The following is a 27,023-nucleotide window of genomic DNA, read 5'->3' as shown; positions in this document are numbered from 1 at the left end:
GGTCAAAGCGGTTAAAATGATTTTGAATTAACTCATTTGGCTGGGGACCCCATGGAACCCCTCCCCCACCCCAAGGACCCCTGGGGGTCCCTGGACCCCACTTTGAGAACCACTGGTTGAATCTAAAGCAGGGGTCTTCAACGTGTTCAGCCCAAGGGCCCCCTAGCTGAGAGCGATGAAGCAGGGACCCCCTATTTTGTATAAAATGTTCTTTAGATTCAACTTTTTTTGTTCACGTTAACTGTTCTTTTTTCCCTCTACACCTATACCTCTTTGCCAAAAAATAGCAGATCTACAAGCTCACAACGCCTCGCGCTGCGAGGCGTTGTGAGCTTGTAGATCTGCTATTTTTGGCTAAAGTTCTCCTCAGAAAAGGGATGCTAGGGTTCAAGTGGTTAAGGTAAAAAGAAAAAATCCTATCACACAAAGATTTGGCGGACCCCCTGTAGTAACTCTGAGGACCCCCTAGGGGTCCCGGACCCCCTGTTGAAGACCCCTGATCTACAGGAATGTGTTGTAAGTAAGACCTGGCATGGAGCGTTCAGGGAAGTGGGAAACATTCCTTCAGGAATGTGTTTTGCTCTCTGCCGTCACATGACAAGTATAATAGCATTTAAGAAGCACTGACTAAGCGACACACTGGCCTACATCCAACCAATACACGTGTAGAAAATCTAAAAATAAAATGACATGTTCACATATACACACACAAAACATTAGAATAGAGTACGATAACCACCTAAATGTCTCATTACATTTAACCGTGGGAAAAACTAAAGACTGGGGACGCATCTGTGTCATTTTAAGATTGCTTTGGCTATTCAAAAAATAGCAGATCTACAAGCTAGCTTGTAGATCTGCTATTTTTTTGTTTTTAATCTTGAACATTTGTGCAAATATTTGAATACATTTTTTAAAGGGAACTTTAATTTGTAACTGAAATCTTAGCTTCATGGGGGTCCCTGGAACTAAATATTTTGAGATGGTGGTCCACGGCCAAAATACTTTTTGGGGGTCCTTGACATGAAAAGGTTTGAGCACCACTGATATTATAGCAGCATACGTTTTTGTTGTAGAATCCCCCAGAAGCAAATATTTGAGTTACAAATGTTTGCTTTTTTTTTTGTGTTCAAAGATTTGCACAAACTTTCACGATTTAAAAAAAATAGCAGATCTACAAGCTCGTAGCACGGCACTCAGTGCCGCGCTATGAGCTTGTAGATCTGCTTTTTTTGAATAGCCAAAGAAATCTAAAATATGACAGATTGTTTCCCGGTCTAAATGGGTTAAAGGGACTACAAGTGATGTTTGTTAAAGAGTAAAAAAAGAGTTAAATAGCTATATAATTGTGATAGTACTCCTTGCTATAGAGTGTTTGTTCAGTAAAATGAGTCCCTTACAAAATACATTGTCAGGCCAGGATACCAATTCCATCAAATCAGGAGAGAGAACTCCTACAGGATACACCAGAGAAATTGGAAGTGATGACACTAGAACAAAATGAGCAGACAAAATAGAAACTGGAACTGCTGCTAAATGAGCTTTGTGGGTTCCTCTCTCCTTATTGGATGACATTTGTAACCCACCACCTGAACATTTATTTTCTGTTTATTAACCCATTTAGAGCTGAGGCCGATTCTAAAAACACCTTCTAAATCCTGACCTAAGTTTTCTGAAAAACTTCAAATATTTATTCAAAAATTACAAAAAAAATTATGTTGCATATACTGCACATAGTTAAGGACGGGAACCCCTTTTGGGGCATAGTGTGTGTGCGTGCTATAAATATTAAATTGAACCAATGAATAGTATTAGCAAGAGCTTGTGACTATATAATAAGTACATTAGATCCATTGGAACACGGATTTTGGACATACAAGGTTTCCCACCTGACAGTGATGATAATGTTGGTCATGTGAGACAACTTAGAACAGTGCTTCTCAAACATTTTCATGTCAAGGAACCCCCAAATGAATATGTAGGCTATGTGGCCGCCGATGCCCATCTGAAAATGTTTTGTGCCAGGGACCCCCAGAAGATGTATGTAAAAAACAAAAAAATGATTATAAAAATGTACCAAACATTTAATATTATTTTTAAATTCTCAAAAATAGCAGATGTACAAGCTCGCAGCGCGGCACCAAGTGACACACTGTGAGCTTGTAGATCTGCTATTTTTGAATATAGCCAACAGATAAATGGATAAAGTGGTTAAGATGATTGTGATGCTAATATGTTAACTACTTTTGCTGGGGACCCGCCGGATCAGTCTGTGTCTCAGAGGAGGGCTATTAGACAGTTCAGAAACCCGTCTACCAGTGACATCATCGATGGGGAATCCAAGCTAATAGAAACGGCAGGCTTTGTATTCCTGGAAAGTTGCAATGCAATAATAGATCCCATTGTTCTCGCCTTAATAACAATCTGAATACAAAATTGTAATCTTTTTGGGGGGAAAAATCCTGCCTCACGATGATGTCACTGGTAGACGGGTTTCTGGACTGTCCACAGCCCTCCTATGAGACAGAGACCAAGAAGAAAAAAATGGTATCATTTTATCATGAGCATTAGTGAGGACCTATTATATGTAGATAGGTTGAAAAGTGGTGAAGTCGTCCTTTATATAGCATCAAAATCAGTGTTACCAAGTAGCAATTTAAACCATGTATACATCAGCTATTTGAAAATAGCAGTTCTACAAGCTCACAACTTATAACTTACTTTCACTAATAGAGGTTATGCGCGTGACATCATTGTACCTGGAAGTTATGCGGGAACGCCCACTGAGTGGCAAAAAAAACTACTTTCTGGCCTTGACAGCCCATACATCCAAACAGAAAAGGCCTATCTGATTGTATTAAACGACGTTAAACTGACCAGCATGGCAGCTGTACGGAAAGCTTGAATTATCCTCTTTCTATCTGCAAAGTTTTTTTTTCATAAAAATCCACCGTAGACATGAGCTACTTTCTGTCAATACATTCTGTGCCGGTAATTATTTTTCTAAGTGTTAGAGCTTGGAAGCGCTCGTTTTCAATAACGCAACGTCTTGCTGCGTCCTGCATTATGTGACATTTAGAAACGGGTGGTACACAGGACCGTTGCGTGATTTCCAACGAGAGCTTCCAAACTCCGACGCTCCATGATGCTCAATGTTTTGCCACTCAGTCTAGATGAGAGGGGGGCGTGTCCCGGTGGAAAAGTGACGCATGTGCACACTCCCTATTGTGTACACCACCATTGTAGAATGAAGTATAATACAGGGTTAAGTGGCTAATCACATTAATACATTAAGACCTGGAACGCATCTGTGTCACTTTAGATTTCTTTGGCTATTCAAAAATAGCAGATATACAAGCTCATAGCGCGGCACCGAGTGACATTTTTTTGAATCGCCTCAGGTCTTAATGGGTTAATCCATTTAGTCAATTATACATCATTATATATACATATACATATATACATATACATATACATATACATATACATATACATATACATATATATATATATATATATATATATATATACATATACATATACATATATATATATATATATATATATATGTTTGGGTTAATTGCCCAGTCTTAACACACAGACATCATTCAACTCATCTCAGCTCAACTGTGGACAAAACTGTCATATAATGGCAATAACTGCAGATGAATGAAATACTGGTGGATGCCTGCCCTCTAGTGGTCAATGCTGTAGCCACTGCAAACATGGGACAGAAAAAAATGTTTGAGTCCAGGGAGAAAATATGTGTTTAAACAAAATGTAAACGATGCCTTCATCAAGGCAACGTGAATATTAGCCAGAGAAGCAGATCATTTGCTGCTATTTATTTATATTGAATAGAAAGTGACAGAACTCATAGTTTGAGTAATTACTCCTTCTTAATCATCTCTGCTCTGACAGACGCCTCCAAATTGATACGCAATAGGCTACGGACCCCCATTTGAAAAGACTACAAACTGGGACCATCACAAGAGAAGAAGAAGATGTTAGATTAGATTAAACTGGGGTTTAAAAGGATATTTCACTTCCAAATTATGTTTGGGGTCATTGTTTTTTCGATTACTTTTTTCATTATTATATATATATATATTTTAATTGTATTTAAAATCAATGTCAAATATCAATAAATATTGTATCAAGCAACTTAAAAACTGTCCGGGGTGCTCACAAAAGTCTGAGTAGACGTTCAAATGACCCCAAACATGTTTGAAAGTGAAATGTCCCTTTAAAGCGGCACTCGATGCCACGCCATGAGCTTGTATATCTGCTATTTTTGAATAGCCCAAAGAAATCTCAAGATGACACAGATGCGTTCCCGGTCTTAATGGGTTAAACTATCAGACAGTGTAACCCAGGTAAAGTAATGTGTCACTCTGCCAGTGTAGCTATAGTTTTCCACTTGTCCTTTAGTCATGTCTGAGACATGACATAAATAACCCCTCTGCTAGGCAATTTTATGAACTGTCAGCCAGTCCGTGGTAACAAAAAGGTTGGGGAATGGGAACCCCTGTCGTAGGGGATATGAGAGACCAAAAGGATCAAACATGCCAAACATACCTACCCCTTTTGCATTAATTGGATGATACACAACTTGCAAATGGAACAATTGAGAAGAGCAATGGTCACTTGCTCAGGTGGCCTCCCACCAGGCCCGGATTGGCCGTCGGGAGGACCGGGACTATTCCCGGTGGCCTGCCCTCTAGTGGCCTGCCTGGAAAAAAAAAAAATATCAGGTCAGGCCAGCCATCCACAGACAGCGCGGCGCTTAAGTGATGCAGCAAAAAAAAATCTCTCCTAAGCTCAGGCCAGGCCAACCACAGTCAATTTCAATTCAATGCAGTCAGTGTTGCTTGCAGCTCAGTGCAGCTGCGGGCCTCCCCCCTACCTTTAACCCCCAAAAAGGCCCCCCTTTTGTAAGGCCCCCCAAAAATAAGGCCCCCCCAAAAAACCGCCGTGCACCACGCGCGCGCCTGGCCTGGGTGGGCGTGTATCTCCCGGCCAGATTTGGAGTCCCACTCCGGCCCTGCCTCCCACTGTCCATGTTCATGACTAATCCTCTTGTTTATCCGCTTGGTTCTTCCCTCCTATGCAATTGAGACCAAGGACACTGATGGGTCAGTTGTGTTGAACACTGGTCAATATACATGTTGACATTTAAACTAGGGATAGACCGATTTGGGTAAATATCACTAGCTCTCTCGTGTGGCGAGGGCTAACCTCTTCATCCCTGCCACGTCTGTCCCATCATAACAGATTTTTTCCGCTGCAGGTGTTATGGTTAATAGACTCCGCACTTGTCTCCTCCCAGCACAATATATCCCCTCTCCACCCCCCAGTCCAACACCCAACCACTGCACACCTCCCCTCCATGCATACCTCCCCCCCCGCTGCATGGACTCTCCCAAAAAAAGAAAAGAAAAAAGTGGAGTTCTGTTAATATAACATAATATAAAAACAATAGGCTACTGAATGAATGGAAATAACTTAACTTAATAACTTTGGTAAGTTTTGCTTCCCGTGTTTTGGCTAAACGTGTCAGCATCATAACGGATCACAAACTAAACGTGCTGGCGATATCGAGACAATATCGGATATCGTTGGATCAAGCACAAAATTGAGTATTACCCACTGATGCTGGGTAAATGGCATAAAACCCACCAGTTAATATGATGCAAAAACTGGGATTCAGCTGGACGGAGTGGTGTGGAGGAAGAGCCTACACAGACAGTGTGGTATGTGGTGAAATTCTTAGTAATGAATGCATAAAACCATAGCATCTCAAGTGGCATCGTACAACCAAACATGAAGTGCTGATAGACAATTCACTTGATTTCTTAACGAGACGAACTGAATAAAGTCCTTAGTCAATTAAAAACTCTGTTACACCTGTGGCCAATTAAAACATGTGTCAGCCTCTGCATTGCAAAAGCCGTTCGCTCTGTAATTAGCTATGTGTGGGTGTGTGTGTGTGTGTGCGTGCGTGCGTTTGAAGTAGGTTAGTACAGTTATCTCACTTGCTGTGTTTGAATTAAGTACAGTTGTTAATGTTATCTCTGTCTGTCTGTCTGTATCAGAATTACTTTTGAGTTACAAGTGTCAGTTTTAATGCTACCATAATGTACACCACTGTGAAAAATACATTCTTATTGGGGATAAATTTGTCTCCTGTGTTAACTGTTTATATATACAGTAACTGAATAAGACTACGCTACTGTATTAACAGTTATTATCAGTCTAAAAGGGTTGAGAACCACTGCATAAGACTGGTAGGAGTGTGTTTACTTTGATACAGATGTGTGATCACACATTCATTCAACCCCCATCTTCTCCCATGCATGCAGTGTGGTAGACAGTACTCTACCCCAGAACTTGAGTCAAAGTATAGATACTCCTGGTCAAATATTACTCAACTACAAGTGAAAGTTGCTCTGTACATTAGCTTTGCATTGCTATTGGAAATTCAGACTTTTTGCACACAAAAATCAAAACATAAAAATTTATATTGAAAAGTTCAAAACACGTCACATTGCGACATGTTGTGAGCTTGTAGATCTGCTATTTTCACTATACTTGAAATAGAGCTTAAGAAGTGGTTGATAATGTACTTTTTCACTTCCTAAAAATGTTGTGAAAGTCATAAGAATCCTAAAATATGTACCTAAAAATGTTAAGTACAGTCGTCAAGTAAATGTACTGTCCACCACTGCACACATCCCTATGCTTCAATTCACCCCTATTCATCCCTATTCAATTCAATTCAATTCACATTTTCCATAACTTGTTGAAAAATGTGTTGTTGTAATTTTTCCAGGTAATAACTACACTAAACGTGCTTCATTTTCTTAAACAGACCCCATTTGGCCAAAAACTTAGATTGCATTGATCTCCACAGCTCAACTACAGTTAAATACAAATAGTATGTGCCTGGCTAGTGAGTGGTACATCAGCTACGAAAAGAGCAGACAATGTGTTGCATCGCAACGCTGGTAGATATGTTATTTTCGGCGAGCAAAGGATAAATCAAGCTAAACTCTTGTCTACAGTAGTTGAAGCTTGCTGCTGGCCTCTCACTGATGCTAACCAGCTAATCTTAGCTAACTGCATGAAGAAAAAGTTCCAAGCTAGTGTCAAATCTCTCAACCCATAGTCACTTCCAAGCTAATCTCACAGACCCTTACAGTCTGAGAGGTTTTTTAAATAAAAAAGTTTGAGAACCACTGACAGGAATAAAAAAAATCCATTAATATTAGTTAAAGTGCAGCTCCAACTTAGTAAAATTGCATGGAATCGGAATGGCATAGACTGGCATACTTGCCGATACCGATGCCAGCATTTTAGGTAGTATATCGGTAGCTTTTCCGACATTAGTATCAGTATCGGAACAACTCGACTCTCAACCCATTGTCACTTCAAATAAAAACCTGTGCGATACGTAGTACTGTTAAATCTCTCAACGGACAGCAGACATTGATGAGACAATAAGCTGAATATGATTGGCTAGCTTTCAAAGCCTTTTGTTCAGTACATGTAGTGGGGGTCCCTGCTTCATCTCTCTCTCTCAGCTAAGGGGTCTCTGCTTCATCTCTCTCTCAGCTAAGGGGTCCCTGCTTCATCTCTCTCTCTCAGCTAAGGGGTCTCTGCTTCATCTCTCTCTCAGCTAAGGGGTCTCTGCTTCATCTCTCTCAGCTAAGGGGTCTCTGCTTCATCTCTCTCAGCTAAGGGGTCTCTGCTTCATCTCTCTCTCTCTCAGCTAAGGGGTATCTGCTTCATCTCTCTCAGCTAAGGGGTCTCTGCTTCATCTCTCTCTCTCTCAGCTAAGGGGTCCCTGCTTCATCTCTCTCAGCTAAGGGGTCTCTGCTTCATCTCTCTCAGCTAAGGGGTCTCTGCTTCATCTCTCTCTCTCTCAGCTAAGGGGTCCCTGCTTCATCTCTCTCAGCTAAGGGGTCTCTGCTTCATCTCTCTCAGCTAAGGGGTCTCTGCTTCATCTCTCTCTCTCTCAGCTAAGGGGTCCCTGCTTCATCTCTCTCTCAGCTAAGGGGTACCTGCTTCATCTTTCTCTCAGCTAAGGGGTCCCTGCTTCATCTCTCTCTCTCAGCTAAGGGGTACCTGCTTCATCTTTCTCTCAGCTAAGGGGTCCCTGCTTCATCTCTCTCTCTCAGCTAAGGGGTCCCTGCTTCATCTCTCTCTCTCAGCTAAGGGGTCCCTGCTTCATCTCTCTCTCTCAGCTAAGGGGTACCTGCTTCATCTTTCTCTCAGCTAAGGGGTCCCTGCTTCATCTCTTTCTCAGCTAAGGGGTCCCTGCTTCATCTCTTTCTCTCAGCTAAGGGGTCCCTGCTTCATCTCTCTCTCTCAGCTAAGGGGTACCTGCTTCATCTTTCTCTCAGCTAAGGGGTCCCTGCTTCATCTCTCTCTCAGCTAAGGGGTCTCTGCTTCATCTCTCTCTCAGCTAAGGGGTCTCTGCTTCATCTTTCTCTCAGCTAAGGGGTCTCTGCTTCATCTCTTTCAGCTAGGGGGTTCCAGCTTTGTCTCTCTCTCAGCAAAGGGGTCTTTGCTTCATCTCTCTCTCAGCTAAGGGGTCCCTGCTTCATCTCTTTCTCTCAGCTAAGGGGTCTCTGCTTCATCTTTCTCTCAGCTAAGGGGTCTCTGCTTCATCTCTTTCAGCTAGGGGGTTCCAGCTTTGTCTCTCTCTCAGCAAAGGGGTCTTTGCTTCATCTCTATCTCAGCTAAGGGGTCCCTGCTTCCATCTCTCTCTCTGCTAAGGGGTCCCTGCTTCATCTCTCTCTCAGTTAAGGAGTCCCTGCTTCATCTCTCTGTCAGCTAAGGAGTCCCTGCTTCATCTCTCTCTCAGCTAAGGGGTCCCTGCTTCCATCTCTCTCTCAGCTAAGGGGCCCTTGCTTCATCTCTCTCTCTCAGTCAAGGGGTCCCTGCTTCAGCTCTCTCTCTGCTTCATCTGCTAAGGCACACATGGGCAACATACGGCCCGCGGGCCATCTCAATACGGCCCGCGACGTCTTCAAAGGAAAAACAAAAACGAAGCAAAAATATATAACAGGCAGCATTACATAAGTGGCTTTCAATTAAATCAATTTTACTAAGTCCCAACAGAGGGCGCTGACGTGCTGTTTTTTGCAACTGTGTTCCAGCAGCGGTCACGTGTTCATTCTGCAGCCAGATGGGCCTATCAGAGAGGTGCCGGAAACAGTCGATCTGTAAGCTCACAACATGACTCAGCCACAAGGAGTTGTGAGCTTGTAGATCGGCTATTTTCAGTGCACAACATGACGGACACAACAGGTTGTGTTGCGGTGATGAAACAAACAGCAAGATGAACGCAAAAAAGCGAAAAGTTGACTCAGAATGTCGTGTCTTTAACAAAGAGTGGACATCTAAGTTTTTTGTCACATGTGTAGACAAAAAGGTAATATGTTTGATATGCAACGAGAGTGTTTCTGTGTTCAAAGAATACAACATCAAGAGACATTTTACGACCAAACATGCCAAATATGGTGCAAACATGTCATCGCAGGAAAGAGAAAAAGAAGTCCTGAAACTAGAGTCCGACCGATATATCGGTCACCGATATATCGGTACCCGATATGGCCTTATTTGGTTATATCGGTTCATATCGTATCGGTGAAATTTGTCACCGATATGACCGATATAAAAAAAAAAAAAGTTTGCTTTTTTTTGCAAGTTGCTGGTGTAATGATACATTTTGTCCAGCAGAGCGCGCTGAGCTCACATTTCAGTAGACTACCATACATACTCGACACAGCTACACAACAGCAGACAAACGCATCACTGACTAAACGAAACCTACGAAAGTGAAAGCAACTTCAACAAGCGGATTCTTTTTCCAGATGCGACGGTAAGTTGGTTCAATCTTATGACTGGTTCAGCCCAAAACATGCCAGTATAAATAATTGTGGTTTGTCCTATAATAATAATGTTCATTTCCCCGTGTTTGAGAGGCAACGTGCACTGCTGGAACACAAACGCCCCGCCCCCTACCCTGTGTCTCTCTGTCAGTAGTAACCTCACGTCACCAGATTCTTTTTTTATATCTCAGTATTCCCACTATATTTGCTTGCCACAGACATTTGGATAATAAATACAATCTCCCCGATAGGCTGAGGCTACCATAGCGTTAATTTAAAAGTCTATTTTAGCGTCGTCAAAATGACGACGTTGTTTGTGCCTCAAACAAAAACACCACCACCACAGCTGTAGCGTTAATTAATTAATGAATTGGCTACAGCGGCTGAAGTAAAAGTATCAATACTGTAATACAGAAATACTCTGTTACAAGTAAAAGTCCGGAATAAAAAAAATACTTCAGTAAAAGTACAAACGTTTTGGTATCAAAATGTACTTAAAGTACAACTACTCATTATGCAGAATGTCCCGTTTCACAAGTTTTCAAATCTATACAAATCTTTTGAAAATAGCAGATCTACAAGCTTCTAGATCTGCTATTTTCAAATGGCTGAAATGTATATAGGGCTGAAGTTGCTAATGTGTGTTTTGTTTATAATAATCGAAATCTTAATCTACAAAGTAACGTTTTCAAATAATTGTAGTGGAGTAAAAATATAATATTTGCCTCTGAGATGGAGTAGAAGTAAAAGTATTGCAAATTGGAAATACTCCATTGAAGTAAAAAATACCTCAAATTTTTACTTAAGTACAGAGCTTGAGTTAAATGTACTTAGTTACTTTACACCACTGACCCACATGGAGATAGACAGGAACGCCCATATTTGGCACAGTCTAGTCTAGTTTCTAGTCTACTCCACTGCCTGCATTGCAACTGTAAAGATTGTTACTTTTCAGAGCACAGTAGCAAAGAGTAAATGAACTGTTCTCTATCTACATAAAAAATACCTATCTTAAATAAAATGTTTTTCTTTCCTTTATCACACAGATGGCTGAAAAAAGGAGAGCAGCCAGCAAAGTCTGGGACTACTTCACCAAAGAAAATGACACAGTGACCTGCAAAACCTGCAATAAAGAGATAAGCCAGGGAGCTACCAAAGCTAGCCAAAGAAATACCAGCAATCTGTGGTATCACCTGGAAAAAAAACATAAAGATCTCTATACTGAGGCTGATGAGATGCGAAAGGCTGAACTAGCGCCACAAAAAAAGCAAAACACAGCAACAACAATGCAGAGCACACTACCACAGATGTTCGACAAATCGACAACATGGGACCCTGGAGACCCAAGAGCTAAGAAGGTGGACAAACTGGTGATGGAGATGATGGCCACAGACCTACAACCATATAACATAGTTGAAGGTGTTGGGTTTAAAAGGCTTTTAGCTGCTCTAGAGCCGAGGTACACCCTTAAAACTGAGAAGTTCTATCGCACAACGAAGTTGGATGAAGTGCATGGCCAACTGGTGGGAAGAATCAAAGAGCTTCTCTCTGTTGAAAATGCAGGAGAAGCCATAGCCTTCACAACAGACTGTTGGTCAGGGACCACCGAGGCACTGATGAGCTTGACCGCTCATTATGTGAACAAAGAGTGGGAAAGAGTACAAGTCATTCTGAATGTGAAGGCGATGACAGGATCCCACACTGCCAATTACATAGGTGAGCTGTTTTTACAGATGCTGGAGGAATGGGCCATTGACTGCAAGCGCGTACTGCTGGTCCTACGTGACAGTGGGGCCAACGTGGTGAAAGCCATGAAAGTGATTGACATGCCAGGCCTCAGCTGTTGTGCCCACACGCTCCAACTGGTTGTCCAGGATGGCCTTGCATCACAGAGGGTTGTAGGTGATGTCATTGCCAGATTGAAGAGGTGCGCGACCCACTTCAACCACTCCATCTGTGCCAAACAGAAGCTTCAAAAGATCCAGAGACAGGTTAGTGCCCCTGAGCATAGTATCCTTCAGGCAACACCAACCAGATGGAATTCGACCTTACACATGCTCAAAAGAATGCTAGAGCAGAAACAACCGCTCACACTGTACGTTGCGGAGCACGGGCATATTGCATGCCCAACTGCTGATGAGTGGGACATAGTGGGCAAACTTATTGAGACTTTGACTCCTATAGAAGACATCACAAAGGATATGAGCAGGGCGGATGCTTCCATCTCATGCATCATACCCACTGTTGGAGTACTACGTCGCTACCTGGAGTCACTCGGTCAAAACACAAGGGGAATCCAAACCCTTAGAAAGGAAATGCTGGACAGCTTAAACAGGAGATTTGGAGCCATGGTGAAAACAAGAGAAGTGCTTTTGGCCTGCATATTGGATCCTCGCTACAAGCAACGCCCTCTGTCAGACACAAACACATTAGATACGGCCAAAATCTGGCTCCAGGAAGAGGCAGAAAAAGTCCAAAGCAGCAGACAAAGCACCGCAGCAAGCAGCAGCACTGCAGCCACCAGCACAGCAGCAAGCTGCTCCACAGACGCAAGCAGCAGCAGCATTGCATCCACCAGCAGGGAGGGCCCGTCTCGGAGTCAGCGTCTGTTAGACAGCCTGTATGATGACATGCTGCTGAGCCAACAGGCAGAGCCAGAGGAGCCAGGTGAAGGTCTGCTTGAGGAGCTGGAGCGGTATTTGAAAGAGCCAGTTCTGGATCGCAAAACAGGTGTGTTAAAACAGAGCCCCCCACCCCCCACAGAATGCAATGAATATCAATGTTTTATATGTTGAAAAGGTAATCTTATTTATTATGATAACTTCAGGTGGAGACCCTCTGCAATGGTGGAAGTGCAACAGTGGTCGCTTTCTGCAGCTGTCTCCATTGGCCCGGCGGTTCCTGACTCCTCCCCCCACCTCAGTCCCCAGCGAGAGGGTTTTTAGCACAATAGGCAACATCTATGAGGACAAGAGGAGCAACCTGATTGGTGCAAATGCAGAGAAGCTATGCTTCATGTTTTACAACCTGCCCCTAATCGACTGGAAGTATTAAATAGTCAGCTGATATTGAAGTAGACACTGACAGCACTGATTTTTGTTTTATTCTTAATTAAAATAGTCAGAAATTGACTAATACTGTGCAGTTTACAGTACTGGTGTACAGCCATTTAATTTATTTTCATGTATTATTTATTCAAAGGTCAGCACAGCAACATTTTACTGACACTACTGCACGTTACAGTAGGCCTACTATTTAGCCTGTACAGTATTTCTTTTATTTTTGTTTTATGTGCCAAACTGTGATTCAAATGGTGCTGATATTGGTGTGTCTGTGTCACTCCATGCAGCTTGACTGACAAGTTAAACAATGTTGTTAACAGTCTTGAATAAAGACATTGGTTTAAGAAAGCAGCTGTGTCTGTACTACTGTCATTGTGACTGTACCATTGCATAATCATATTGGTGCAAAATATTTGCACAATCCACAGAAAAGGCCTGTTTTCATTCCAGATTAAAAAAATCACTATCGGTTTTTGCATATCGGTTATCGGTGACCGATATAATCCAAACCTCTCTAAAATCGGTTATCGGTATCGGTCACAAAAATCCCTATCGGTCGGACTCTACCTGAAACTGGCCTCCAGACTAACTTCCCAGCAGAATACTTTAACAAAGCAGTCGACCATTCAAGAAACGGCAACGAAAGTTAGCTACGTACTGTCACACAGGCTCGCAAAACATAGCAAGCCGTTCTCTGATGGTGAATTTGTTAAAGACTCTATGTTGATTGCAGCTAACATGGTTTGCCCTGAAAAGAAAACCCAGTTCGAAAATATCAGTCTCTCTCGCCGCACAGTCACACGGCGTGTGGAATTAATTGATGAAGACCTGTCTGCTGAATTGTCAAAAAAGGCAGATGACTTTACATATTTTTCCATCGCACTGGACGAGAGCACAGACATCAAAGATACTGCCCAGCTACTTATTTTCATTCGAGGGATCAATGACAAGTTTGAAATAGTGGAGGAATTTTTTGCCATGGAGTCAATGAAGGGCACAACAAGAGGAGCAGATCTCTACGACCGGGTGTCAGGCTGTTTGGAGAGGCTGAACCTGCCATGGAATAAATTGCTGAATGTGACAACAGATGGATCTCCAAACCTCACTGGCAAGAACATCGGCCTCCTGCGGAGACTGCAGGACCGGGTAAGAGAGGACAACCCCAGCGCAGATTTGATATGCCTACACTGCATAATTCACCAGGAATCCCTGTGTAAATCTGTTTTGCAAATGGAGCATGTCGCTAAAACGGTGGTGAAAATCGTCAACTTTATTCGTGCCCGAGGGCTTAACCATCGCCAGTTCATCCAGCTGCTGGAGGAAAGGGAAACGGAGCACACTGACTTGCTCTACCACTCGAATGTTCGCTGGCTGAGCCTGGGGAAGGTGTTTCAACGTGTGTGGGAGTTGAGAGCCGAAATAGCGACGTTCCTGGTCACTGTTGGGAAGGCTGAAGATTTTGCAGAGTTGCAAGACCCGGATTGGTTGTGTGACTTTGCATTCGGGGTGGATTTATTGGGGCATCTCAACGAGCTCAATCTGAAGCTGCAGGGAAAGAATGCTTTTGTGCACGAGCTGTATTCACATGTGCGAGCGTTCAAAGCCAAGCTCACCCTGTTTTCCCGACAAATGAATAACAAGTGCTTCACACATTTCCAAACGCTTGCGACCCTGGATGTGCCCGCAAGCCACACTGACAGATACAGCACTACTCTCACAGCCCTCCACAGCGAGTTCAACCGCCGTTTCTCTGACTTTGCGAAGATAGAACCGGAGCTGGAGCTGGTGTCCTCTCCCCTTTCATTCGACAGCGAGAAAGCCCCCCCAGATGTGCAACTAGAACTGATTGACATCCAGAGTGACGCTGCTATCAAACAAAAGTTTACTACATGCACGCTGGACAGTTTTTATGGCTCTCTGAATGAAACGCAGTTTCCAAACCTGCGCAAGCACGCACAGAGGATGCTTGTTTTGTTTGGCTCCACTTATGTGTGCGAACAAACCTTTTCTGTGATGAACTACAACAAGTCACGCTACAGATCACGCCTGACAGATAGCCATCTCTCCTCTGTGCTGCGAATTTCAACATCAGAAATGACGCCAGACTTTGATGGACTTGTAAAGAGAGCTGACCGTCCCAATTGTTCCCATCAGGCTAAATAACGGGTAGGCAAAGCTTTTCATGATGAGAGTGTCATTCGTAACTACCCCACTCTCATATTACTTATTGTTGCACAACCAAAACAGAAGAGACAATGAATGTAATGTATTTCTGTATAATAGTTTTTTTTCCATGAACAGTAAAAGTTGTTTTGCTGTCATTCAGTGATGCAGATCTGATTGGTATTAAAAGTGAAAACAGTCACACAGTTATACAAGAAATAACAGAACAAAAAATGATTTGAGACAGTTAATTCATGTTTATATTCATGAATATGCCACCTATGACTTTATATGTGCCTGTGAATATTAAAAATGTCTCAATTCTTTGATGCAATGCAGGTATGTACTCAAAATATTAAATAAAGGTTTATACTTGTGAAACAGTCAGCCTTGAGTCCATATTTATAAATGCAATGTGTTTCATAAGTGACCTATGAAGTGGTGAATATCAAACAATTTGTAATTTAAAAGTTGATAATGCACTGAAGTGGATGTTAATTTTTTTATTGCAACCTCAGAGTACACCAGAGTGACACATACAGCTGTAAAAAAAAAAAAAAATTGTAACTGAACATTATTGTGTTGTGGTGGCCTTCAGGCTGGGTTAATAGCCTATTGTAGTTTAACATAATTCAGCACTGTGTGTTTTAAGTTTCAATTCAAATTTCCAGTGTGCGGCCCTTCATTCACTTTATAGAAGTCAATGTGGCCCTCTGGAAAAAGATTGGAACACAAATAATACACGATCTAGAGTCTAGATCGTGTATTTGTGTTCCAATTTTTTTTCTTTCATATCTGACATTCCTAATGACAGAAAACTGTCCATGGTGTTTGTGTGAGATGCACCCCTCCGGAAGTCTCGCAAGGCTAGATTTCACCCGTGATCAGTTTGTAAACACTACAGCGGCCCATTTGGGACAAAAACACCGTGGACACTTTTCTGTCATTATATGTCAGATATGAACAAAAAATATTTATAAAATCGCGATAAAAACACGCCATCTAGAGCATGGACCGTCTGCTCTGGTTTGTTTAGCTGCGGTGGACTCGGGATGGAGTCCGGAACACATAGTCCGGAATTCTCCTTTAACCTTATGTTGAAAATAGGCAATCTACAAGCTCTGCTATTTAAAAAAAAAAATCACACCCAGTGTGAAGTGGGCGGTGTGTGGTCATCACAACATGACTCACTAAAAACAAAGGATAAATGACTTTTTTTTAAGTCCATACTGCTATTCATAGGGCTGCACATGTGTCATGTGTTTCGCTAGCCAATCACAGTCCTGAATTTGCAAAGTCAGCCAATCACATTACAGCTAGTGGTGATGACACTAGCTGTAATGTGATTGGCTGACTTTGCAAAAGTATAGATTTGCATTGACTGTGGAAGGGTTAGGGTTGTAGACTGCGTTGTAGACTATTGGCCAATCACGGTGCAGGATTGGTCAGTGTCCAAAACTCACTTATAGGGGGCGGTTACACCGCCCCAAAAAAGAATCTTAAAAAAGATTTACAACACAAATGTTAGATGGGGGGTCCAAACTCTTTTCAGAGGGGGGTCCGCGCCAAATACATTTATTTGGGGGTCCTTGACATGAAAAAGTTTGAGAACCACTGGTCTATTGCATATCAAACTGGGGGTCCTTCAAAAGCACATTTAAAAACCACAGCAAATGACCCCCGAAGTGCTTTTCAAAAGACAAAACAGCAACATATGGACCATATGTTGCTATATTCCATATATTCCACAAAAGCAGTGGTGTAAAGTAACTAAGTACATTACTACATTTACTCAAGTACTGTACTTAAGTACAATTTTGAGGTACTTTTACTTTACTAAAGAATATCCAATGTTCAATACTTTACTTCTACTCCACTAATCTCAGAGGCAACTATTGTACTTTTACTCCACTACAATTATCTGAAAACTTAAGTTACTTTGGAGAATTATTATATTATAAAACGTACATTAACCACTTCAGCCCTATGTTATACATAGGAATAGCCGATCCACAAGCTCACAACGTGTCGCTAGTAGATCTGCTATTTTCAAACATTTTAGTACTTGGTACTTTAAGTATATTTTGATACCAATACTTTGGTACATTTTGAATTGCGGACATGTACTTGTAACAAGAGTATTTCTACATTGCAGTATTGATAATATCAGAGTACTAGTAGGAAAAAGCTTTGTTGTCCACCACTGTAATAAACACAGAGAAACCTCAGACTGTGCTAAAAGCAAGAGAGAAGGGGATGGCTCAGCTCAGCTGCATGAAGTCCAATAGCAACAAAAACAACCCGTACATTTATAACAGAATAGGCTCTATGCACAGCAGCCATATTATCACTACCTTCACAGGTGTTACCAACGATACTAATGACGGGCTCTGTTCCATTTAGTGTAGCACAGTGGTTTCCACGACCCCCACAACTCTGAGAGTGTACAATCAAATGGAACCAAATGGACCCGTAAGGGTCCACTCTCAGAGTTACACACCCGCAAGGGGCCATTTGGAAGCCCATGAGGGTCCCTGGACCCCAACAGTAGAACCACTGGTGTAACAGAGTGTTTCCAGTGAGCCAACATGCACAACATCAGCACCCTGACTCTGTTTGACCAGAATGGAACAGAGCTTTCATTAGTATCATTGGTAACACCTGTGAATGTCTTCATAATATGGCTGCTGTGCATAGAGCCTAGCTGTGGAATACAGCCCTCGTAGACGTATTTATGATTCTGACGTTTTCAATCTACGAGAGTTGTAGGGTTTCACGCCCCATGGAGACATGGACTTTCTGCATTATGCTCCTCAGATACTCCAAACGTGTACAAATTGAAAATAAAGGTGCTTAGCCCAAAGCACCAAATGTTAACTACTTCTACGCGGTAGTAGTTTAATGTAATAATCCATATCTTTCATTAAAGAAGTGTTTTAATGCCGTCTGTGGCCGATTCTGTCGGAGGTTCCCAATGGGCGGTAGTGACGCGCCCATCTGGCGAAACCCGGAATTACACTCAATGTAAACAGGAAGTAAACGAGGGTGAAAAAATGGCGTTCGGCCACAGACGGCATTAAAACACTTCTTTATTGAAAGATATGGATTATTACATTAAACTACTACCACGTAGAAGTAGGTAACATTTGGGGCTTTGGGGTAAGCACCTTTATTTTCAATTTGTACACGTTTGGAGTATCTGAGGGGTATAGTGCAGAAAGTCCCTGTATCCATGGGGGGTGAACCCTGTCCCTACAACTCTCGTAGATTGAAAACGTCAAATCATAAATACGTCTACGAGGGTTGAATTCTACAGCTAGATAGAGCCTATAACAGAATAATACAAGTCAAAACTATTATTAATATTATTATTATTTTAGAGGCTTCTCTTACTTCTTAAAGTCTGCGCTGAACAGCCCAAACCCGGCCGGACCGGGCCCGGTGGTGCTGGAGGCTCCCTGGCCGCCTGACAGAGCCTCCTGGCCGGCTTCAACCCCCGCCTCCACCCCGCCGCCTGTCTGCTCGTTGTACGACAACATTGTAAAACGCAAAAAAAAAGGATTATTACGCCTCTGTTATTATGCGCTGTACTCAATGCAGGCCGTGTCTAAATGTTAATATTACTGTTACTGTTTTTTTTATATAATTGTTTTTTAATAGTAAAACGCAATAACAAACTTCCAGGAGGTTTTTTTTCCTACAAACTTTTTAACACGCAGCACAACCGGAAGTGTGACTCGGTCGACTTGGAGTCACATGATGAAGCAGGATGAAGCACATAGACCTAGATATGATAGAACAGTGGTTCTCTAACTTTTTCATGTCAAGGAGGACCCCCAAAAATGATTGTATTTGGCCGCAGACCCTCATCTCAAGATATTTTATGTGTGTCTCAAAGAATATGATTATTGGCAGAATCTGATTACTTTTACATTCTATTAATGTTACAACATGAATACAGACCTAGATATGATAGAACACACACTGGTAGAATGTACAAGCTACTACTACTACTAATAATAATAATAATAATAATAATAATAATAATAAGGGTAATAATAATAATAATAATAATATTATTATTATTATTATTATTATTATTATTATTATTATTATTACCCTTATTATTATTATTATTATTAGATCTATATGTGATAAAACATAAAACACACTGTTGTAGAAATACTATTGATTACATTTGATGTAAATGTAATAGGTCTAATTACATTCTATTAATGTTACATCTATGACATGACTGTATGAAGCATGTAGTTGACCTATATGATAGCACACACACACACACACACACACACACACACACACACACACACACACACACACACACACACACACACACACACACACACACACACTGGTAGAAGATACAATAATAAGATATAATAATAATAATAATAATAATAATAACTAGAAAAAGTGCTCCTCGGAGCACAAGTCTCCGCCAGCAGACTTGGGAATGTTGGGAATGTTCTACTTCTTATGTTCTAATTCTTACAATCTTACAGTCCTGTCTGTATAAGTGTCCTATCCGTCCTGTCTGTATAAGTGTCCTATCCGTCCTGTCTGTCTGTATAAGTGTCCTATCCGTCCTGTCTATTTAAGTGTCCTATGTAAGTGTCCTATCTGTCCTGTCTGTGTAAGTGTGATTATTCCTGTCTTACCTCACTTTGAAAGAGGCTAAGACTCTTTCAAAGTCACACATGTATTTATAGGCCGCTATACGTCACTAGCCAATCAGATCACACTATTTCACCGTATTGTCACGTGTCACGTGAGGCTTGACCAATGTTAGCTTGACATGTGGAAAGTGAAAACAATGTCTCCTGGCGGAGACAATAATCATCATCATCATCATCATAGATCTAGATTACTTTATGAACCACATAAATCTAGATGTCATAGAACACACTGTACAACAGCATCATCTCCATACAAACGCTCTACATTTCCGATTAGATTTACATTCTATTAACTTTACATCTGCCCGAGTAGCGCCTGACCCTCCTGTTGCCATGGGAACTGTAGTACTTGAAGAAAGCACAAACGAGCTGTGTGACGTGATGGATACAGTCGTGAATTTTGGCTTTATCTCAGTCTATTGATTTTCGTTTTATATTGTTTTCAAAACACAGCAGGAAATACTTTTATTACATACATCCTGATCAATGGCCCAAGTCTTTTATTGTCTCCGCCAGGAGACTATGTTTTCACTCCCCCCCCCCCCCTCGGCCAAGCTAACATTGGTCAAGCCTCACGTGACACGTGACAATACGTTGAAAGAGTGTGCTCTGATTGGCTAGTGAGACGCATGACGTATAGCGGCCTATAAATAGATGTGTCACTTTGAAACTTTGAAAGAGTCTGTGTCTCTTTCAAAGTGAGGTAAGACAGGAATAATCACAAAATGGCTGAGAAATGGCGGCGCAATACATTATGTAGACACACTGGTGTCATCACAATACGTAATATAAATAGCTTAGACAGGATTAATCGATATTTGCTGGCGGAGACTTGTGCTCCGAGGAGCACATTTTCTATTTTAATGTTTTTTCTCTTAACAACCAGTTTATGGTATTTTTAAATTTAAATTTGAAGTTAAATGTATGTATTTATTTATTTATCTTAACAAAAAGAAGAAACAATAAATCAGCACAAAACATAGTTGGCTAAACTAGGAAGGTGTACTGTACTCAGCGGTGCATATCTCTGCCAGGCCGGTGGTTGGTGGTGAGTTTTGGACACAATCTGTAGGAGGAGCGAAGGGTGTATTTGGAATAAAATGAAAAATAGCAGAAAATCCAGTTAGTTCATACAGTAATGTCCTTTGCAATCTACAGTATATTTGTTGGTTGTTCGGCCAGAACATTCACCCTTTTTGGGCGGTGCAACCGCCCCTATATGTGAGGTTTGGACATCGACCCAATTGCACCCCCCCAACCCTGCGCTGTGATTGGCCACCATTGTACCCCTCTAACCCTGCACCGTGATTGGCCACCATGACTCTATTCAGGACTGTGATTGGCTAGAAACACATGACACATGTGCATAGCCCTATAAATAGGACTATGCACTTAAAAAAAACACTTATGTTATGTTTTTTTTGTGAATCACTTCCATCACTGTGATGACCACTGTGACCACACCGCCCACTTCACACTGGGTGTGATTTATACATCTTCTTTTGGGTTTGGGCACTGACGTTGTGGGGCCCCTTCGCATGCTCAGTAGTGTCCTTTATGCACATCATCACAAACTACCTCCGTGAGTCAAGCTTATTGGTCGAAACCCTCTGCGCTCGTTCAGCTGTGGTCAAGTTACAGTACCAGAGTCGGCCACCAAGGTGTAGCCACTCCATTTATGCCCCCGGGTTCTGCGGGCTTGGCATATAGTTATATCTATATATACAATTTGAATCCTGTGCCATGTCGGTTGTCAGTATGTACGAACGTTGTATGTGGCCAGTGTGACGTAATCTGACATCACGCCAGTGTGACGTAATCTGACATCACGATGAGACGGTCGTCCCGAATATGGACACAACGCCAGTGTGACGTAATCTCACGACAGCATGACATCACGCATGACATCACATCCTACCTATAGATTCTAGGATGCCGTCAGATCGCACCAGTTCGACGGCTTCCATAGTGGGTTTTGGTCATTGGAGAGGTGATGCACGTCACCTCTTTCTGAAGTGGGTACTTTCAAAGCCTGCCGTGGATTTAGGAGAGCACAAAACTCTCTCTCACACTGTGAGGTGCCTGTAAGGTGGCACTGCAAAGTGAACGACGCGTCACGCTAGACGTTCGGGCCGCGTAGCGGCCCGAACTTCTAGTATAACACAAGTAGAGGAGGGATAGCCCGCCCCACCTATTCAGTTCAATTAAAGTTAGAGGAGGGATAGCCCGCCCCACCTATTCAGTTCAATTAAAGTTGGCTTGGTGTCTACTTTATATGAATCACCTATGATGTCAGTACAATGATGTCATACAATACGCAGCTGTGACGCACCAACTTGGGAGAGTGTGGGGATCTTTTCCCCATATTTGGGCATATCTATTCAGACAGACAACTTCATCTTCATTATAATAGAGATTTATTTGCTAATTGCAGAATTTTGCAGAAGGATTGTTGTTGTCAGTGTCAATGTGGGCCTGCTTACTGGTGACGTTGACTGTTATCGCCGTGTGCGTCAGTCACTTCTTACGAGAAACGCTTCGGAAGCGGGATGTTAAAACGGGGCGGCGGGTGTGTGTCCTGGTCGTGGGGGACATCGGACACAGTCCTCGCATGCAGTACCATGCCCTGTCCCTCAGCAGATGTGGATATCATGTCACCTTTGTGGGGGGTTTAGGTACCAAACCCTACCAGGACGTTCTTCTAGACGAAAGAATAAGGATCGTCCCCATTGAAGTGGACGGCCTTCGAGAGGGACCCAGGGTCCTTACGTACGTGACAAAGGTGATGGTGCAGTCAGTGCAGATGTTGTACGTGCTGATGAAGATGGACTTACAGTCTTATATCCTCATGCAGAATCCCCCGGGCTTGCCCGGCATTGCCGTGGTGCATCTGGTGTGCGCCGTGCGTGGAAGCAAATTCATCATCGACTGGCACAACTACGGCTACAGCGTCCTGGCGCTCTCCCATGGACACAAACACCCGGTTGTCAGACTGGTCAAGTGGTACGAACACTTCTTTGGCCCTCTGGCTACCTGCCACCTGTGTGTCACCAACGCTATGAAGGATGACCTGATGAAGAACTGGGGGATAAAGGCCGCAACCCTGTACGACAAACCTCCTGCCATGTTCAGGGAGACTCCCATCCATCTTCAGCATCAATTGTTCATGAAACTCTCCAAGACCTATCCTCAGTTCCAGCCTAGCGGTGTGAGGTGCGAGGAAGAGGAGAAGGTGGAGAGGACTGCCTTCACATGTCGCAACCTTGCAGACGGCACCGTGACCCTGAGCTCAAACCGACCGACGCTGTTGCTCAGCAGCACCAGTTGGACGGAGGACGAAGATTTCTCCATTCTTCTGAAGGCCCTTGAAGAGTATGATGGCTTTATTAGAAAAGGAACCTCCCTGCCATCTTTGATGTGTGTTATCACAGGGAAAGGACAGCAGAAGGACTATTACAGGAAGCTGATAGAGGCTCTAAACATTGAGCATGTGAAGATCTGTACTCCCTGGCTGGAGGCAGAGGACTACCCTGTCCTGTTGGGGTCAGCTGACCTTGGTGTCTGTCTCCACAAGTCCTCCAGTGGTCTGGATTTGCCCATGAAGGTGGTGGACATGTTTGGCTGCTGCCTGCCTGTCTGTGCCATCCACTTCAACTGTTTACACGAGCTGGTAGAGGACAAGAAGAATGGACTGGTCTTCAAAGACTTCCAGGAACTGTCTCAGCATCTGAAGTCCCTCTTGTCTGACTTCCCCAGCACAGAGGGCTCACTGGGCAGGTTGAGGAGCAACCTTCGCACCAACAGAGGGCCACGCTGGGACCATAACTGGGACCAGATTGTCCTGCCTCTGATCACCACACATCAGTAAACATCATGACCACCATTCTGGATTGATGTTGGAACTATATATGGATGAACATGCAAAAATCTATTGTCACATTACAGGTTTATAAGTGTAAATCAGTGGGTGAAACGTGGGTTTTCATGCAAGCTCCACCATTTTGTTGTATTCTAGGGAGGGGCAGAGAGAGGGAGAGCAAGGAGAAACTTTTAAATAAAAGATATCTACATACACATGAGGTTAGATGAGGTGCAAAACATAACAGCACATAAGAAGGCACAGATAACAATTCACATGGTACAGTAGATCCACAAAGGAAAAGTAGTTCTCATAAGGGTACAATCCACACGAAGGAGGTAATCCAAAATGAGAAAAGCGGTAGGTGTCGATTTGTTTGCACCCGTTCTTGCCACTTACACTTAACAGCATTGAATTTAGGTTTCACAGTAGGCAGAGATATCTGATCATATGGCTATGCGGGACTACCTCCAGACATGGTACGCTAGCAGTGGCATGTTGAGGACAACGGTGAGCCACTGTGACGTACTGGTTAAGTGGATAAGAAAGATACTGTACGGACTGGATGTCTGCTCAGTGGAAATGATTCAATTTAAGACATAAGTATGGGCAGAAAAAAAGAAAAGAAAAAAGGTTTTAAAGATCAGCTCAAATCACAGACGGAGGGAAGACTGTGAAATGAATTCAACCCATAAACATGTCTCACAGTGCCAGGCAGTGTGCAGTGTGCATACAGATTCAGGACACAGCTGTGCAAATCGGCATTGTTAGGCAAAGTGTTTGTGAGACGTCAGACCAGAGCTCTGGTTAGTCTTCTGTACATAAGACGGAAGCCTTAAATACAGCAGATGGCAGTCCGGTCTTGTGGACATTGTTTATTCAACAGTTAATCACTTGCCCTCGAAGCGTATCTTCATGTTATGGATTTTCTGGTTTCACTTCTCAAAACCTTGACGTGTAAACTTCAGGGGACCTATCAACTGACTGAGAAGGAGGAGAATGATCTCATTGAAGAATGGCACCCCGAGCCCCTTGTACCCTCCGTGTTCAAAGACCAAGCCCATCTGAAGTACGATACTGTCACCGGCCCACCCAGTCACACAATCATAATAAATGGAAAAGAGTGCATTAACTTTGCGTCCTTCAACTTCTTGGGTCTCCTTGACAACGAGCGAGTGAAGCAGAAGGCTTTAGCATCTGTCAGGAAGTACGGCGTTGGCGCCTGTGGTCCTAGAGGCTTCTACGGAACGTTTGATGTCCACCTGGAGCTGGAGAACCGTTTAGCCAAGTTCATGAGAACAGAAGAGGCCATCATCTACTCCTGTGGCTTTGCAACCATCACTAGTGCAATACCCGCTTACTCCAAGAGGGGGGACGTGGTCTTTGTAGACGAGGCAGCGTGCTTTTCCATCCAGAAGGGTCTGCAAGCCTCACGTAGCTTCATCAAATACTTCAAACACAACGACATGGAAGACCTGGAGAGACTCTTGAAGGAACAAGAAGAGGAAGACCAGAAAACCCCTCGTAAGGCCAGATTGTCCAGGAGATTCATTGTGGTGGAGGGTTTGTATGTGAACACCGCAGATGTTTGCCCTCTACCAGACCTGGTGAGGTTGAAATACAAGTATAAAGTTCGTGTCTTCGTGGAGGAGACCATGTCCTTTGGCGTCTTGGGAAAAAGCGGCAGAGGCGTAACGGAGCACTTCGGGGTCGACATCGACGACATCGATCTCATCTGCGCCAACATGGAGAACGCTGTGGCGTCCATCGGTGGCTTCTGCTGCGGCCGCTCGTTTGTGATCGACCACCAGCGTTTATCAGGGCAGGGCTACTGTTTCTCCGCCTCCTTGCCTCCCATGCTGGCTGCCGCCACCATAGAGGCCCTTAACACCATGGAAGAAGACCCAGACATCTTCTCTGTCTTGAGGACAAAGTGCCAACACTTACACAAGGCGTTACAGGGAATCCCAGGGCTCCTGGTTGTAGGAGTAGCCTTCGCTCCGGCGTTTCACCTCCAGCTAGAGAAAAGCTCGGTCTCCAGGGACAGCGATATGAAGACACTGAGCAGAATCGTCGCTTATTGTCTGGAGAGACGAGTGGCTCTCTGTGTCGCTCGCTACCTAGACAAGGAGGAGCGCTTCCTCCCCCCGCCGAGCATCCGAGTAGCCGTCACCGTCCAACAGACGGAAGAAGAGATGGACAAGGCGGCGTCCTGCATTCGAGAAGCAGCGTTAGCTGTCCTCACAGGATTCTCCCTGACTGTCAGCCGCTCGCTCCTCCATGGACCTTTCCACTACAACGTTTTAAAAAGTTAACAAACATTAAAGTATGAAACAAAAAAAAGTAATTTGCAAGGGTGGTGTTTGTCCTTCAGAATCCTTTTAGCTCTGCTCAAACATCCGACAGTGAATGAGTCCTGCAGGGAGAGGAGGGAGCACCAGCAACCACTGTAGGGCAGAAAAGAAAAGGCTTCTAACCAGAGGAGAGAAACATAGCCGAGACCCCCTAGCCCAGATCATTAAAGGCAGGGCAACAGACAACAGACACAATCTGATATTTACATAATAGTCCATATCTGGACAACAATATCCATTTATTTTTTTCAAATATAATTATATGGACATTGCAGGTGGACAAAGTTGCTTGTTGTACATAACCTTTTAATGAACGTTGCAAGCGTCTAGTATTCAAAGCCAGCTATAACAGTAGAGAAGCCTCTCTACTGGATTTTCTTTCACTCAAAACGTCTTCAAACTTCATGATTATTGAATGTTGGGGGCGAGGCAGATTTAGTTGTTCAAACAACCATTTCCAACATTTTTTAAAACATATTTATTGTTTATGAGAATGCCAATTTATCACATGATTACAGTTTTTTCCACATGATTTGTATTTTCAGCATTCAAACATACACTGTTGCCCTGCATGTTTCATTTGTTATGAGAGGCATGTGACCACCAGTTAAACAGACAAAGTGTTTATTTCCCTCTCATTCCCCAGGCTACAGTAGTCATCATCGTACAGAATGCCAAAGTACAGTAGCATATCCTTACATCTTACTAGACCTCTTTTTTACAGCGTGCCTCTAGGCAAGACATCTACAAATGGGACTCTGTCTGTCTGTCTGTCTGTCTGTCTGTCTGTCTGTCTGTGGTGGAAAGTAACTAAGTACAGTACTCAAGTACTGTACTGCATTTTGAAGTATTTGTACTTTACTTGAGTATTTCCAATTTCCAATACTTTTACTTCACTACATCTCAGAGGCAAATATTGTACTTTTACTTCATTACTATTATTTGACCACTTTAGTTACTAGTTACTTTGTAGATTTAGCTTACAAAAC

General features: G+C 42.9%; 3 protein-coding genes across 3 annotated transcripts in view; 2 read left to right on the top strand and 1 right to left on the bottom strand.

Moving 5' to 3' along the window:
* Positions 1-18,838, bottom strand: part of ap3b1a (adaptor related protein complex 3 subunit beta 1a) — a 161,300-nt gene extending 142,462 nt beyond the window's left edge. Inside the window, exon 1 of the mRNA XM_084046027.1 lies at positions 18,518-18,838. Within this exon, the coding sequence (XP_083902153.1) occupies positions 18,518-18,663 (146 nt within the window). The 5' untranslated portion in view covers positions 18,664-18,838. The remainder of the gene's footprint in view (positions 1-18,517) is intronic.
* A 3,450-nt stretch (positions 18,839-22,288) lies between these two features.
* Positions 22,289-23,689, top strand: LOC311038036 (chitobiosyldiphosphodolichol beta-mannosyltransferase-like; the record flags this gene model as incomplete). The annotated part of the gene is made up of 1 exon (XM_084047331.1): positions 22,289-23,689. The coding sequence occupies one exon, from the start codon at positions 22,289-22,291 to the stop codon at positions 23,687-23,689; it is 1,401 nt and encodes a 466-aa protein (XP_083903457.1).
* A 911-nt stretch (positions 23,690-24,600) lies between these two features.
* Positions 24,601-25,995, top strand: LOC311038034 (serine palmitoyltransferase 1-like; the record flags this gene model as incomplete). Its single annotated transcript, XM_084047329.1, has 1 exon — positions 24,601-25,995. One exon carries the CDS (start codon positions 24,601-24,603, stop codon positions 25,993-25,995), a length of 1,395 nt encoding a protein of 464 aa, XP_083903455.1.
* Between the last annotated feature and the right edge of the window lie 1,028 nt (positions 25,996-27,023).

The sequence above is a fragment of the Gymnoscopelus microlampas genome (assembly GCF_963454915.1).
Source record: "Gymnoscopelus microlampas genome assembly, chromosome: 21".
Classification (NCBI taxonomy): domain Eukaryota; kingdom Metazoa; phylum Chordata; class Actinopteri; order Myctophiformes; family Myctophidae; genus Gymnoscopelus; species Gymnoscopelus microlampas.
Note: the sequence above shows the minus strand (reverse complement) of the source record. Positions and strands in the feature narration are given on the sequence as shown.